Genomic DNA, 14816 nt, shown 5'->3' with positions numbered 1-14816 from the left:
AATAGGTGTAAAAGAAAATATTGCACATTATACTGAATCAAACACTAGGAAAGCTCCCAATTCTTCATTGATTTTTTCTCCTTGTGCTGGTTTGAGCCTAGCTAGAATAGCAACAGAACAAGGGGACACAGCCTCAAGTTGAGGTGGGGGAGGTTTAGGCTGGCTGTTAGGAGGAAGTTGTTGGCAGAGAGAGTGATTGGCATTGGAATGGGCTGCCCAGGGAGGTGGTGGAGTTGCCATCCCTGGAGGTGTTGAAGCCAAGCCTGGATGAGGCACTTAGTGCCATGGTCTGGTTGACTGGCTAGGGCTGGGTGCTAGGTTGGCCTGGATGATCCTGGAGGTCTCTTCCAACCTGGTTGATTCTATGATTCTATGACTATATATTGTTGCCCAATCATCTTTTTGGCTTGGGATTCCAAACAATTCTCTGCTATAAAGTGGCTCATCCTCTGGGTCTTTGCCTAGTTTGATTCTTGTTACAGGTGACTGCAACTCTCCTGACCCAGAATCTAACAATCAGTTTGTGTTTCCTTGGTGGAAGGCAGCACCAAGCAACAGCCTATTTCCTTCATCCCATGCTACCTACAGTGGTAAAGAGCAACACATGGGTGAGGTGGGAGTGCACTTATCTGTGCAGCTTTCTGCTCTGGGTAGCCAGAGACTCTTTGTGAAGGCTTCTATCTAAATGGTTAGGAAAGTGGAAAGAGAAAAGTCAAAGATGTTCCATTAGTGATGCCCTGCTTTTGGCTATTTCAATCTTGTAATCAGAGTGGGGGTTTTGTTGTTCTTTTACAGGTCGATAATGACAATTATAAAGCTCAATTTCTGAAGACAAACGATGAGAGCAAAGTCTTACAAGTTTCTGAGTTGAAGGCATTTACCAGGTATTCTGTAGTGATCACTGCCTTTACAGGAGATGTCAATGCTGCACTCCTTGAAGGCAAGGCCAGTTCTCCAGTAATTGTCTCCACTTTTGAAGCAGGTTTGTACTTTCATACTCTATATGAATTAAACTCTGCTGTTTTCCTTTCACCTGAGAAACCAATGCCTGTGTTGAATGTTTGTTGTACATCTAATGCAGATTTCTTTTCACATAATCCTTTTTTTCTCCTCTCTAATGTTTGAAAAGGTGGCAGTCAACAAAAATAGCAGTGGTGGTAATAAATACTAGGAGTTGATTTTCATAATGCAAAGATCTTAACTTGCTTAATTGTCTTTCTTCATAGGCCTTTCTTTGATACATTAGGAGATGCAGCAGCCTTGGAAAGGAACAGTTATTTTCCTCATCTCACCCTTCCTGTCTAGTTTAACATGTGCCTGAGTTAGGACCAGTTTGTGCAGACTTACTTCGGGGAAGCCTGAGTGAGCATCTTTTGGCTGGTGTGAAAGAAACTGAAAGATATGACAACTGCATCTAAATCCTTGCCTGAGAGAATCATAGAATCATAGAATCAACCAGGTTGGAAGAGACCTCCAAGCTCAGCCAGTCCAACCTAACACCCAGCCCTAGACAGTCAACCAGACCATGGCACTAAGTGCCTCAGCCAGGCTTTTCTTAAACACCTCCAGGGATGGTGACTCCACCACCTCTCTTTTTACCTTCAGCTGCTTGGTTTTCCTCTTTAGATGCCATGCCACATACTTGTCTTTTTCAGGTAGAGCAATAAATATGTAGCTGCCTGGAAAGAATGGCACAGCCTTTGCTTTCAGACAGGGACGCTGGGAAAGTGATTTATACCTTTGCTGTCTTGAGAATAAGCTCCTGGAACAAGTGATTGACAAAAGAAATGTGTTTGGAAGAAATGCCTGCTGTGTTTGTGTCTGGGCTTTGGCTAGTGGAAAGTTCTTCCTTAAGTGTTAGCTCTGCCCAACAGAGACTCTAGGAAGCTGGTTTGTATGTCAAGAGGGAGCTTGCTGTTGACAGAGGACTTTCAGAAAGGGGTGCTCAAGACTAACACTTGCTTCTTACTTGTCAGCCCCTGCAAGGATTTGTTTACCCTAGATGTGTTTCAAGGTATAACGATGCCTTCAGGCTCACCAAGTAAGAAATGAGAAGAAACCTTTCTGAGCAGAAACTGCTGAGGCTTATCCTAATCATGAGGTTTGGTATTTGTAGCATTAAATGTTCTCCACGAGAACAGGATTTTGCTAACTATTTAACTTGTCATTGCCTTTATAAATGAGCACATATGCACTAAGTGTCTGAGATGGGTTTAATAAATGCAGGAAACGCCAAGGAATTAGCACTGGCATGCCAAAGAGAATGTACTCTGGGGGAAGTTACTCTGAGAGAAATAGAAGTAAACTGATTCAGTGGATCAACCTGGTTGATTCTATGATTGAAACATGTCTTCTCAGTGCCTGAGGACCCACCTAACAACATAACTTTTCAGAAGATACCAGATGAAGTGACAAAGTTCCAAGTGACATTTGTGCCACCCTCTGAAGCAAATGGGAACATTCATGTGTACCAGGCTATGGTTTACAGCGAAGATGACCCTGCTGCCATCCAGATCCACAACCTCAGTGTTATTGACAGAACGGAGCAGTCTGTCACTGCCATGATAGAAGGACTCAAAGGAGGAAATACCTATAATGTCAGTGTAAGGACTCAAGCTTTTCCTTTCTGTTTTTACTATGATGTGAGAGATTGGTCTGGGTAAGGAACACAAAGCTCTACATGAGATTTTCCTCTTGAGAATGTTAACTGTGCTGTGAAGAGAGACAAGTCTGAGGAGTGAGGGCAGTGAAGATGAGGGTGGGGTGTGTGGGAGCAGGCCTCTTTGCTAGTAATTAGCTGTGTGCTTTGGTCCATGTGCTAGCAGAACAGCCTGTGACACATTATTACAGATGCAAGACCCAACACGTCTCTTAATTCCACTGCTTGCATTCCTCATTCTGCTCAGATGAAAGGTCCAGTTCCGCAGGGGACACTTGCTAGTTGAAGGTGTCAGCTCCATGCAGTGAGGTTGGACTAGATGACCATTAAAGGTCACTACCAACCCAAAACATTCTATGATTCTATGTGCATGGAGTCCTCTCAAATAATTAGAGTCTGGAACATGAGAGGAGGGCAGCACACCTGGGTAAGTGGCTTATTTTTCTCCTTTTGGGAGAGCTACATTGCAAGCCTCAGGGCTGACCTCCTTGCTGTCTACAACTACCTGAAAGGAAGCTGTAGCCAGGTGGGGTTGGGCTCTGCTGCCAGGCAACCAGCAACAGAAGAAGGGGACCCAGTCTCAAGCTGTGGCAGGGGAGGTCTAGGCTGGATGTTAGGAGGAAGTTGTTGTCAGAGAGAGTGATTGGCATTGGAATGGGCTGCCCAGGGAGGTGGTGGAGTCACTGTGCCTGGAGGTGTTGAAGCCAAGCCTGGCTGAGGCACTTAGTGCCATGGTCTGGTTGACTGGCTAGGGCTGGGTGCTAGGTTGGACTGGATGAGCTTGGAGGTCTCTTCCAACCTGGTTGACTGTATGGCTCTGACTCTAAGTGCTAAAGGGTCACTAATTGTAAAGAAACATGGAGCAAGTTGTAGAAAAGCACAAATGGCAAAGGAGTGTTTCAGCATTCACTGTTGCTTCAAATCTATTACTGCAGATACCATTACAAATGCTAATTAAAACAAGTTTTTGTTTGTTTTTTTAAGGTGTATGCAATTAATGGTGCAGGTGCAGGACCAAAAATTCAGTTGAAAATAACCATGGATATCAAAGGTATGTCTCATCATGTACCCTTCAGCTGAGTTCTCTCTATGTAAATGCTGAAGTAATTGCTGTTCTACCTGCGAGTACACAGCTGTGCACCTTTGCCTGTTATTTAGAGTCCACACAATGTAGGAACAGGGACACAGATGTGACAGTCTTCAGTTGCAGTGCTCAGTTTTGCTGTGTGCTGGTGATTATTTGCTATTGCTATGTGAACAACTGCATGCCATGCACAGACTCAGGGCAGTAATCGTATTGACTTCAGTATTTTAGTTGCCATCAATGATGAGCTCAGAAGAATGTCCCAGAGATATAAAAAAATATGGAGTGTCAGTGGTGGAGTGAACCCAGAGGAGGGCCACAAGGATGATCTGAGGGATGCAACACTTCTGATATAAGGATAGGCTGATGGAGCTGGAGTTGTTCAGCCTAGAGAAGAGAAGATTCAGGGGCAAGCTTCTAGCTGCCTTTTGATACCTGAAGAGATCCTACAGGAAGGCTGCAGAGGGACTTTTCCTAAGGATGTCTAGCAGTAGACAAGGGGGAATGGTTTGAAGCTGAAGGAGAGTAGCTTTAGACTGGATCTCAGGAAGAAGTTCTTCAGCACAAGGGTGATGGGACCCCATCCTGGGGAGGTTCCACCCTAATGATATTTTCAAGGCCAGGTTGGACGAGGCCTTGAGCAGCTGAGTCTAGTTGAGAGGTGTCCCTGCCCCTGGTGGGGAGGTTGGAGTAGATGAGCTCTAAGGTCTCTTCCAACCTAAGCCATTCTATGACTCTGTGATCACAGCTGTGAAATAAATAGAATCATTGGTTGAAATGAATTGAAAAACTAAGATCCAGTGGATTTCTCTCTTTTAACTGAAAGCTCATATGCTGAGGCATTTAACAGGATACAGCTTTTAAAGGCTTAAGGCACTGAGTAGAACATTAAGTTGTCACTGAAAATATGCCAGAGATGTGTCTTGCATCACACAGCTATGTGCCTGAACAAAGTACTTGTAGTGCAAACGTTTTGAAACAAAGCTCTGTGGTATATGTTTGTTCAAAACCAGAACCACCACGGCCCAAAAAGAAACCAGCACCAGTATATGATCCCAGTGGGGCACTGCTCGTCACAGCTACCACAATTACAATCAGAATGCCAGTATGTTATTACAGTGATGATCATGGCCCTATCAAGAAGATACAAGTTCTTGTTGTGGAAGCTGGAGGTAGACTTTTACAAGTTCTCTTGAAAAATGCTTTGTCTGCTTTTTAAAGTTCTTCACTTTTTAGTTCTGTGTTTTCCTTCTGTCTTTCATTTCTCGTCTTGGATCTCAGCCCCTCAATTCAAGAGAGATGTTGAGGTGTGGGAAGGTGTCCAGAGAAGGGCAGCAAGGCTGGGGAGGGGCCTGGAGCACAGCCCTGTGAGGAGAGGCTGAGGGAGCTGGGGGTGTGCAGCCTGCAGCAGAGGAGGCTCAGGGCTGACCTCATTGCTGTCCACAACTGCCTGAAGGGAGGCTGTAGCCAGGTGGGGTTGGGCTCTGCTGCCAGGCAAGCAGCAACAGAACAAGGGGACACAGTCTCAAGTTGTGGTGAGGGAAGTCTAAGCTGGATGTTAGGAGGAAGTTGTTGTCAGAGAGAGTGATTGGCATTGGAATGGGCTGCCCAGGGAGGTGGTGGAGTCACCATCCCTGGAGGTGTTGAAGCAAAGCCTGGCTGAGGCACTTAGTGCCATGGTCTGGTTGACTGGCTAGGGCTGGGTGCTAGATTGGCCTGGCTGATCTTGGAGGTCTCTTGCAACCTGGCTGATTCTGTGATTCTACATTAGAAAGCAGCTACCAAAGTCCCTTTAGCTGTGGCAACAGTGTTAAGATCAAAGCACCTCTCGCAATACCTGTGGGCTGGTTAGTGGATTTTGGGAACACTTGGCCTTGAAGAGTCATCCACACTGTCTGAAGTCACCAGTATCATTCTAGCCCTGTTGGTGTTGGTGTATTTATTTCCCATCTTCTTGGGCATTTGCCAAAGGCAAAAATCTGGACCTTTCTTTCACAAGATTCTTCTTGCACTGCTGCTGCAGTTGCCTGTCAAAGAGTGCAGTCAGTGTGCCATTGTGATTTCTATTTCATGAGGGGGCTGGGGGCGTTATGTCAATCCCTTCTGTAGGCTGTGGGTTAGAATGTGCATTCCCTTGCATGGATTGCTGGACATGTACTCACGTGAGCAGCAGCATGTGCTCTTTTGAGTCATCGCCTGCCAGTGTTGAGGGGATGGTTCATGAAAGGACACCATGTAAGGGTCAGGCTTGCTGTACTCAAGAAGGACAAATCTCAGATCTTCAAATCCCTTGCTTTGGCTGCTTTCGAAAGAGCATGAAGTGACTTCACATTGAGTTTCTCACCTCTCTCTGAATTTAGCTCTGAGCCTATTGACATTCACTGGCTATCACTGTGCAGACTCTCTTGAACTGATAGATGTCCAAATGAAGGGGGTGTCCCTTCGCTGCTGGGCACTCTTCACTTACAGAAATCTAGGCATTTCACTAGGAAACAGTTCTCACTGTCTTTACTGTCCTTGCTAGCCATGCTCAAAGTGGCTTGCACAAGTGAGAGCCCCTACAGGCAGAGCTCACGTGTGAAATGTTCTGGTTGTGATTCACCTACCTAAGCTAAGACATTATGGGTAGTGTGTATAGTAAGGAAATCTGGGCTCAAGCACAAACACAGATATAGACTTAGCTGTGTAAATGGCTCTTAAAAAACTGCTTTCCTATTTAACTTCTCTGACTGAAGTCTGGTTAGAAGGTAAGTTGTATCTGATTATGTCTTTTATTAACAATAGCTCAACATGATGGGAACGTTACTAAGTGGTATGATGCCTACTTCAACAGACCAAGGCCATATTTCACAAATGAAGGCTTTCCAAACCCACCATGTATGGAAGGAAAAGAAGATCTGAGTGACAAAGATGAGATCTATGTCATAGGTGCTGATACTACCTGTATGATACCAGGCAGTCAAGACAAAATATGTAATGGCCCACTAAAGCCAAGGAAGCAGTACCTGTAAGTATGTTTGGTCATCCAAGAGGAAGATCTAAGTGAAATATACATAAAGAATGTGCATTTCAATTGTGAACAGTAGGGCCTGGAATGAGCTGGATTTTTTTTGGCTGAGCATAAATGTGGGAGACAGTTTTTTGGTTTAAATAACAAAGGATGCTTACTGAGTGCTTAAATAAGCTCAAATTCAGGATAATTCATCAATTTCATTCTACATTTTAATGTACTGACACTGAAATCCTGCATGTCTACCACATCACTTTAAGAGGGGACTAAGGATTCCAGCTTGTACTATGCTAAAACTGCAAACCAGGTTTCAGTTCCTAAGTGAAATCATAGATAAGAAAATGCACAAAAGTATCATTTCATTTGCTCCCTTGGTTTTCTTTCACAGATTTAAGTTCAGAGCAACGAACGTTAAAGGGCAGTTTACAGATTCTGACTATTCTGATCCTGTCAAAACATTAGGTAAGGAGAGTGGCATTAACTGAAGTGTGTCTCTACTTCCAAAGAATCTAGGCAAATCCTTGCTTCTTTTTAGTATAGCAGTTTCCCTGAAGTAAATCATTTCTGGGTTTATTAGACCTAGCTTTACCATAACAGCTGAGGAAACATGCCCATTCCCCTGATGGCTCTTTGTGGTTGTCAAGAGGTCTTAAACCTCATCCTGGACTGTCAAATGAAGAAGCAGTATTGACAAAGTTTATTAGCAGAGATTCAGTTATAGCAATGCAAACACCACGCTGTGAGGACAGCTCATTTGGCTTAGTGAACTGCCAGAAGCTACACTGTGCAATTTCCCTCTGTGTTGGAGGTAGAGATATTACTCTTTGCCCAGGGAGGTGGTTGAGGCCCCATGGCTGGAGGTGTTTAAGGCCAGGCTGGCTGAGGCTGTGTGCAGCCTGCTCTAGGGTCAGGTGTCCCTGCCCATGTCAGGGGGTTGGAACTGGCTGATCCTCGTGGTCCCTTCCAACCTTGACTGATCCTACAATTCTATGAACCTTACAGATTTTTTTTCATTCTAAGTGTACTTATAGAATAGTCTCCTTAGAATAAGGCCAGCCTTGTGTCTGTGTTATTTAATACTGCATGGTAAAGATGTTTGGAGCAGAAAAAAGATGGATAACCTCTGAGAGAGTGGTCTGTAACAGGTGCCACACACTCTTGTTACTAGGAATTTTGCTAGGGAGGAACACTGAAGCAGAAATTATTGGGATGCTCCCACTCAACCATACTTGGAGTACCACAACTCTCCTCTTGAGCTGGAGAATTGGAGTTTCTTACTTATAACCCACGACTGACATTGCAAAAGTAATGTCCAATGAAAGGTCAGGATTTTTTCCATGCAGTAATTAAGATGTGGTGAGAAATATCATTTAAACCTCTAACAGATCAAGGCAGTTGATAATCTCCTGAACTCTGGTAGCTAGTTCAGCAAATCACTGTGGGCCAGCTGGTAAACCTGTTTAAGTGTACTCTAAAAAGTGTAAGGATATTTTCCATGTGAAATGAAAAGTTGGTGAGGCAGCATAGTACAGAGCAGGTTAGGTAGAAGCTTATCAAGACAATAATTTGCTAGACAAACCTTTCAAAAGCACCTCATGACAATAGCTTTTAATGGCACAGGATGGTCAATACATTTCAAGAGCGAAGGAAAAGAATTACAGAAGAGCTTTGTCTCTGCAAAACTTGTGCTTTTTTGCTTTAAAAAGAGGGATGCTCTGCGGGTTTGTTTGCATAGCTCCATGCAGACAAATACAAGAATGCATTTCTCAGCTATTCAACAGCAATGCCAAAAGAAGCCCAAACCCCAGACAAAACCAGAAACACTTAAACCTGAATAAAATGATCTGCTTCTATGGGAAGCAATCTAGTGAAACCCAATCAAATCTCAGCTGGGAGAACATGGAATGGTGGCTTGGGGCATAAATCAGACAAGGAATTAATTTTGTCTTTTATTACATGCCTTAAAATTAACAAAAGAGCACCCTGCACCTGAGAGTGCTGAGCAGATTGAAATCATGTCCACAGACTGCCAGCTCTGGAGTTCAGACAAACAGGGCTGGTTCAAGATCAATATGTATCCTACTGGGCATAAAAATGCCCACTGAAGCACTGCTGATAGCAGGGCCTTTGGCCTTATCACAGTGCCCAGGGTGGGAAAACAGATAAGTGCCATGGCTATGGCTAATGGATAAGGGCCCAGGTGACACGATCTGTGGTGCCTAAGGTTTCCTTGGAATCACCAGAACTATGAGGAATACGAGAGGCATTTTACTTGGTACATGACATTCAACAAGGCCAAGTGTCAGGTCCTGCACCTGGGTCAGCACAATCCCAAGCACAGCTCCAGGCTGGGTGGGGAATGGCTGAGAGCAGCCCTGAGGAACAGGCCCTGGGGTCTGGGGTGATGCAAATCTCAACAGGAGCCTGCAGTGTGAGTGCAGCCCAGACACAACCCTGTGCTGGGCTGCAGCAAGAGCAGTGTGGGCAGCAGGGCAAGGGAGGGGATTCTGCCCCTTGGCTCTGCTCTCCTCACACCCCACCTGCAGTGCTGGGGGCAGTTCTGCAGCCCCCAGCACAGAGGGACATGGAAAGAGTTTGAGCCAGTGCGGAGGAGGCCACCAAGATGCTCTGAGGGCTGCAGCAGCTCTGCTATGAGGACAGGCTATGAGAGTTGGGGTTCTCCAGCCTGGAGAAGAGAAGGCTTCAAGGAGACCTTAGAATAGCCTTCTAGTATCCAAAGGACTAGATACTTTGGAAGGACTACTGACAAAGTCTTGTAATGACAGGATGAGTGGTAATGGGTTTGAACTGGCAGAGGGGAGATTGAAACTGGATGTTAGGAAGAAGTTCTTTATAGTGAGGGTGATGAGACACTGGCACTGTGCAATGCTACAGGCTTGGAGAGTAGTGGCTGGAAATTCAAGAGAGATGTTGAGATGCTGGAACACAGACAGAGAAGGGCGACAAAGCTGGTGAAGGGCCTGGACCATAAACCCTATGAGGAGAGGCTGAGGGAGCTGGGGGTGTGCAGCCTGCAGAAGAGGAGGCTCAGAGCAGAGCTCATTGCTGTCTGCAACTACCTGAAGAGAGGCTGTAGCCAGGTGGGGCTGGTCTCTGCTGCCAGGCAATCAGCAACAGAAGGGGACACAGCCTCAAGTTGTGGCAGGGGAGTTATAGGCTGGATGTTAGGAGGAAGTTGTTGTCAGAGAGAGTGATTGGCATTGGAATGGGCTGCCCAGGGAGGTGGTGGAGTCACTGTGCCTTGAGGTGTTGAAGCAAAGCCTGGCTGAGGCACTTAGTGCCATGGTCTGGTTGCTTGGATAGGGCTGGGTGCTAGGCTGGACTGGATGATTTTGGAGGTCTCTTCCAACATGCTTGATTCTATGATTCTGTGCTTTATAGAGACTGAAGCAGGAGCTCAGTCTACAGTTCAGATTAATGTTACTGCAGTGTAGACCTACCCTAAGATGTTTAGCAGGTGACACTGAAAAGCACAAGGAGATGGCTGCCCGTATAGCTGTAGATGTATGCTGTTAGCCCTCTCTATGTACACTCTTAGCCCTCTATGTTACATAGACCAACAGTCCTTAGAAACCCTCACAGAAATTGTTCCTGGGGTTCTTTTCTATCGGAGCAGCTCCTCCACAGACACAAAATTCTCTCTGATTCCACCCTGTCACAGTTGTAAACGTTGTCATGAATCTATGAAGTGTTGGATTTCCCCTTTTTGTTGCAGGTGAAGAACCTCCAGGAAGATCAGTAGAAGTTATCCTTGCCGTTGCTTTGTGCATGCTTTCAGTTGTTCTTTTGGTAGCAGCAGTATATGCTTTTGCCAGGTAAGATTTATGTGTCCTTGCCACACTGTGTTTGCAAGGTGTGATGGTTTGGGTGTTACCTGCCCCTCTCACACTTAAGAAAATCACCCAGACTAGACTCAGCTGCTGGAAATTTGAATGAAGCTTTATACTTGCAGCCTAGCACAAGATACAAGCAGGTAGTTACAATCTCTACAGCTATAGGCAGAAAGAGACAAGTTAAAAGTAATGCAGAAACACAGCAGCCCTCCCAGAAACCTGAGTCCCCAGGAGGGGCTCCCAACCACCCTTCCACCTTCTTCCCACCCCTCTGCCTTACCCCAGACTTTGTCTTATGCTTCAAGTTGAGTTTGGAGGGTCAGCTAGAGGGGTTAGGAAGCAGAAGGATTAGTTATGCAGACAGCAGGTTAGGTTAGGGAGAAGTTCATGCCACCCCAGAGCTCAGACTGATACTCTCTTAACCATGTTTATGTTCTTGTTCTTATCCATCTCAGCAAGCCACTGAGTGCAGCAGCCATCTCCATTGTTTCCTTTTCACAGCCTAGCATCTAATTCTTCTCACCAAAACATTCCAGCTAGCTTCAAACTAGCACACAAGGACTCCAAAGTGGAGCCAGTAATGGAACCAATCTGTCCTTTGAAAATGTATCACCTTTTATTGTTGTTTTCTTTCTATTGACAGCATGCTATGAAGGAAATATTGCAAGTACTGCTTTCTGTCTCAGTAATCAATTTAATCTGTTAGATACACCTCAGTCTCGTGTAAAGGATTTTAGATGCTGCAGCTGCTGGATTTGAGTAAGTTTCATTGTTGGCTGGGAGGATAACGACCAAGAAAGGACTCCTGACAAGTGTTTTTTCCCCCCTTTCAGCCTGCCTGATCAAAGCATGGACGTCGATGTATGTGTCCTTAAATCTTACTGTTTTCCTCTTTCACCGCTCTTTCCTGTTTAGAATTCGTCAAAAGCAGAAGGAGGGAGGCACATACTCCCCACGAGATGCTGAAATTGTTGACACTAAGTTCAAACTGGATCAGTTGATCACAGTGGCAGACCTGGAGCTGAAGGATGAGAGATTTACACGGTAAGCATACTCCTTAGGCAAAACAGTAGTCCAAAGGGGCTACAGCCATGACCCCTTTCTGACCTTTGCTTGTTTGGAAGTGTTTGCGGTGCTCTTATTTACACAGGTCACTGAGATCCTCTTTCAAAGTATGACCTCCATCCTCAAGACACTTCTCACTAGCTTTTAGAAAATCATTTAATCTTCAGCTCTTTTTACAACAAGATAAAGATCTAAGTGCAAATCACTGCTTAATTGCTGGCAAAAAAAAAAAGCCTACATGTTTTTAAACGTGCAGGATTTGTGAGGCTGTTTTTAATGGCCCAGTGTTTTTGTACACTGCAAAGCCACAGAAGCGTTTTGAAAGGGCTGAAATGCTCTCCAGAAGTCTCAGTCAACTCAGTCATTGTTTAAATGACATTTAGAAAGCTTTTTTTACCCACCCCCTCCCCCCCCCCCAAATGGATTTGCATAACATCTGGGTTTCTGTGGAGCTCAGTGCAGTGCCTATCCTGACATCTGCTCCTTTTAGATGTATGTAGCAATTCCAGGCAACTCGTGTTTTCTGTCCAGCAAAAAAATTGTCACAGATGTTTATCACAATGAAAAACTGCTGCTCTTTTCTGACCTCCATAAATGTGGATCTTCACCATACAAATACAGTGATGATTGTCAATAAGGTATGACATCCAGCTGAGGTAGAAATGTTTGATGAACATTCTTTCCCTGCTGTGTCACACTCTGGTAGGCATAGAATCATAGAATCAACCGGGTTGGAAGAGACCTCCAAGCTCAGCCAGTCCAACCTAGCACCCAGCCCTGGCCAATCAACCAGACCATGGCACTAAGTGCTTCATCCAGGCTTTGCTTCAACACCTCCAAGGATGGCAACTCCACCACCTCCCTGGGCAGCCCATTCCAATGCCAATCACTCTCTCTGCCAACAACTTCTTCCTAACATCCAGCCTATACTTCCCCTGGCACAACTTGGGACTGTGTCCCCTTGTTCTGTTGCTGCTTGCCTGGCAGAAGAGCCCAACCCCACCTGGCTACAGCCTCCCTTCAGGCAGTCTCCTTAAAGATGAGAAGCCTAAAATAGCCTTACCCCTAGCAGCCAGGCATCCTGCTGTTGCAAACTAGGAATAGGTGGAAGATGAAAGGTTGTAGCTGTTGACCTCTTTTGTCTGTGTATGTAATGTCTTTGTGAGGTATAGAGTAAGTTGCATGTGCAAACCTGTTCAAAATAGTGCACACAGGAATGGCTGCTTGTAACAGTTGAGAAAACATACTGGGAATCATCTGGAAATCATGGATGTGAGGGATGTGGTATGCTCTGTGTGTGGCAGGTGGAATGCTCTGTGTGTGGCAGGTGTCATTCAGCCAGCACTGTTCAGCACTCCCTCCTAACGGCAGCAACCACTTGCTCAAAACACAACCATTGCCAATGCACTGTGGTTACTGTGCCTCCTAGGAATGATTCTTGCTTCCAAACTGTTAGTTGAATAAGAATAGTACTGATTGTGTTTATATACTAAAGTGTTCATGGGTTTTACTTCCAGATACTCCTCATTATTCTTTAGACGCAAGGAGATATTTGTCATCCAGTAAGTCTTTGTGTTGCTGAAGCAACGTGGTGTGTTTTCCAGTCTGTTCTTTTGACCTGCCTGCTACCATTGCTATCCTGGGTAATATAGTTAATTAAAATGAAGTGTCAACCTTTGCAGCTATACTGGTGACCATCAGGGCTGTTTACTGTTGTGAAATCATGTTTAGAGTCCCTGATCTTAAGGTACAGCAGTTCTCTGGCTGTTCTGCCATAAATCAGGCCAACTTTTAGATGGGAGTCATAACACTTTGTGGCCATATAGCACTGGTAAAGGACAACATGGCCTTGAAGCAAAAGTAGTGCAGCTGTAGTGTAGGAAACATCCTCTTTCTTTCCTTTGGCAGTTAGAATGTGCATACATAGGCAATGCTGTCTTTTCTTCTCAGCTGCCTTTTCATACTCACTTCCAATGCAGCTGTTTCGTGCTGTGCCACTACAGCCTCAGCAACATATCCACACAGTCAAATCCTTTGAAGAATCATAGAATGGTTTAGGTTGGAAAGGACCTCAAAGATCATCTAGTTCCAATCTCCTGCCATAGGCAGGGACACCTCCCAATAGAACAGGTTGCTCAAGGCTTCATCCAACCTGGCCTTAAACACCTCCAGCCATGGGGCCTCAACCACCTCCCTGGGCAACCCATTCCAGCCTCTCACCACTCTCATGCTCAACAACTTCCTCCTCACCTCCAGCCTGACTCTCCCCACCTCCAGCTTTGCTCCATTCCCCCCAGTCCTGGCACTCCCTGACACCCTAAAAAGTCCCTCTCCAGCTTTTCTGTAGGCCCTTTTCAGATGCTGGAAGGCCACAAGAAGGTCACCTGGGAGCCTCCTCTTCTCCAGCCTGCACAGCCCCAACTCCTTCAGTCTGTACTCATAGCAGAGCTGCTGCAGCCCTCTGAGCATCTTCATGGCCCTGCTCTGGACACACTCCAGCATCTCCACATCCTTCTTGTAATGAGGGCTCCAGAGCTGGATGCAGGACTGGATGCAGGACTCTATGTCCTGAAAGGCTGCTGAAGAGTTTATGTCTCTTCAGATATTCTTTCTTATTTAGTTGTAGAGCATAGAATCACAGAATGGTAAGGGGAGGAAGGGACCTCTGAGGTTCGTCTGTCCCAACCCCACTGCTGGTATGTGTCCACTGGGGCACTCATCACATTTTGTACCATGTCCATACTCTTTGGCCAATCACTTTTCAAAGCAGATGTTCAGCTGCTGTGAATGGACTGTCACTAAATGTTAATGGTGCACCAGGTTAGTCAAGAGACAAGATAGTTTTCCCTGTTCGAGATGCTCACCTAAGAGACAGCTTCCTTGGCACTCAACTTTTGCAGTGACTTCTGCAGCAAGGATTGAGCTGTGTAGGTGCCTGTTCATTAAAACTTCTCCTTGAGAAGCTGCACCTTGTTGTGGATGCTTCTGTTTCATTCTGTGTGAAATAGCTTGCCTGGGTGCAGAAGAGATATTTCTGAGTTGCAGGCACTGCAACTCCTGCAAATACTGGATGATTAGAATTCTTTATGGGAAAATGTGGCATATAATATTAGTGTCTGCTCTCAGCTTTCCTATATATTGTGC

General features: G+C 45.4%; 1 protein-coding gene across 1 annotated transcript in view; it reads left to right on the top strand.

The window, feature by feature from the left end:
* The window catches only part of PTPRQ (protein tyrosine phosphatase receptor type Q), a 121323-nt gene that overhangs the window by 76713 nt on the left and 29794 nt on the right, over nucleotides 1-14816 (top strand). Inside the window, exons 28-35 of the mRNA XM_064142862.1 lie at nucleotides 796-982; nucleotides 2359-2603; nucleotides 3644-3710; nucleotides 4757-4915; nucleotides 6528-6750; nucleotides 7142-7215; nucleotides 10490-10589; nucleotides 11523-11651. Of these exons, the coding sequence (XP_063998932.1) occupies nucleotides 796-982; nucleotides 2359-2603; nucleotides 3644-3710; nucleotides 4757-4915; nucleotides 6528-6750; nucleotides 7142-7215; nucleotides 10490-10589; nucleotides 11523-11651 (1184 nt within the window). The remainder of the gene's footprint in view (nucleotides 1-795; nucleotides 983-2358; nucleotides 2604-3643; nucleotides 3711-4756; nucleotides 4916-6527; nucleotides 6751-7141; nucleotides 7216-10489; nucleotides 10590-11522; nucleotides 11652-14816) is intronic.

Source organism: Pogoniulus pusillus, chromosome 4 (assembly GCF_015220805.1).
Source record: "Pogoniulus pusillus isolate bPogPus1 chromosome 4, bPogPus1.pri, whole genome shotgun sequence".
In the NCBI taxonomy this organism is placed as follows: domain Eukaryota; kingdom Metazoa; phylum Chordata; class Aves; order Piciformes; family Lybiidae; genus Pogoniulus; species Pogoniulus pusillus.
The sequence above is the reverse complement of the archived record's forward strand: the minus strand, read 5'-3'. Positions and strand labels throughout refer to the sequence as shown.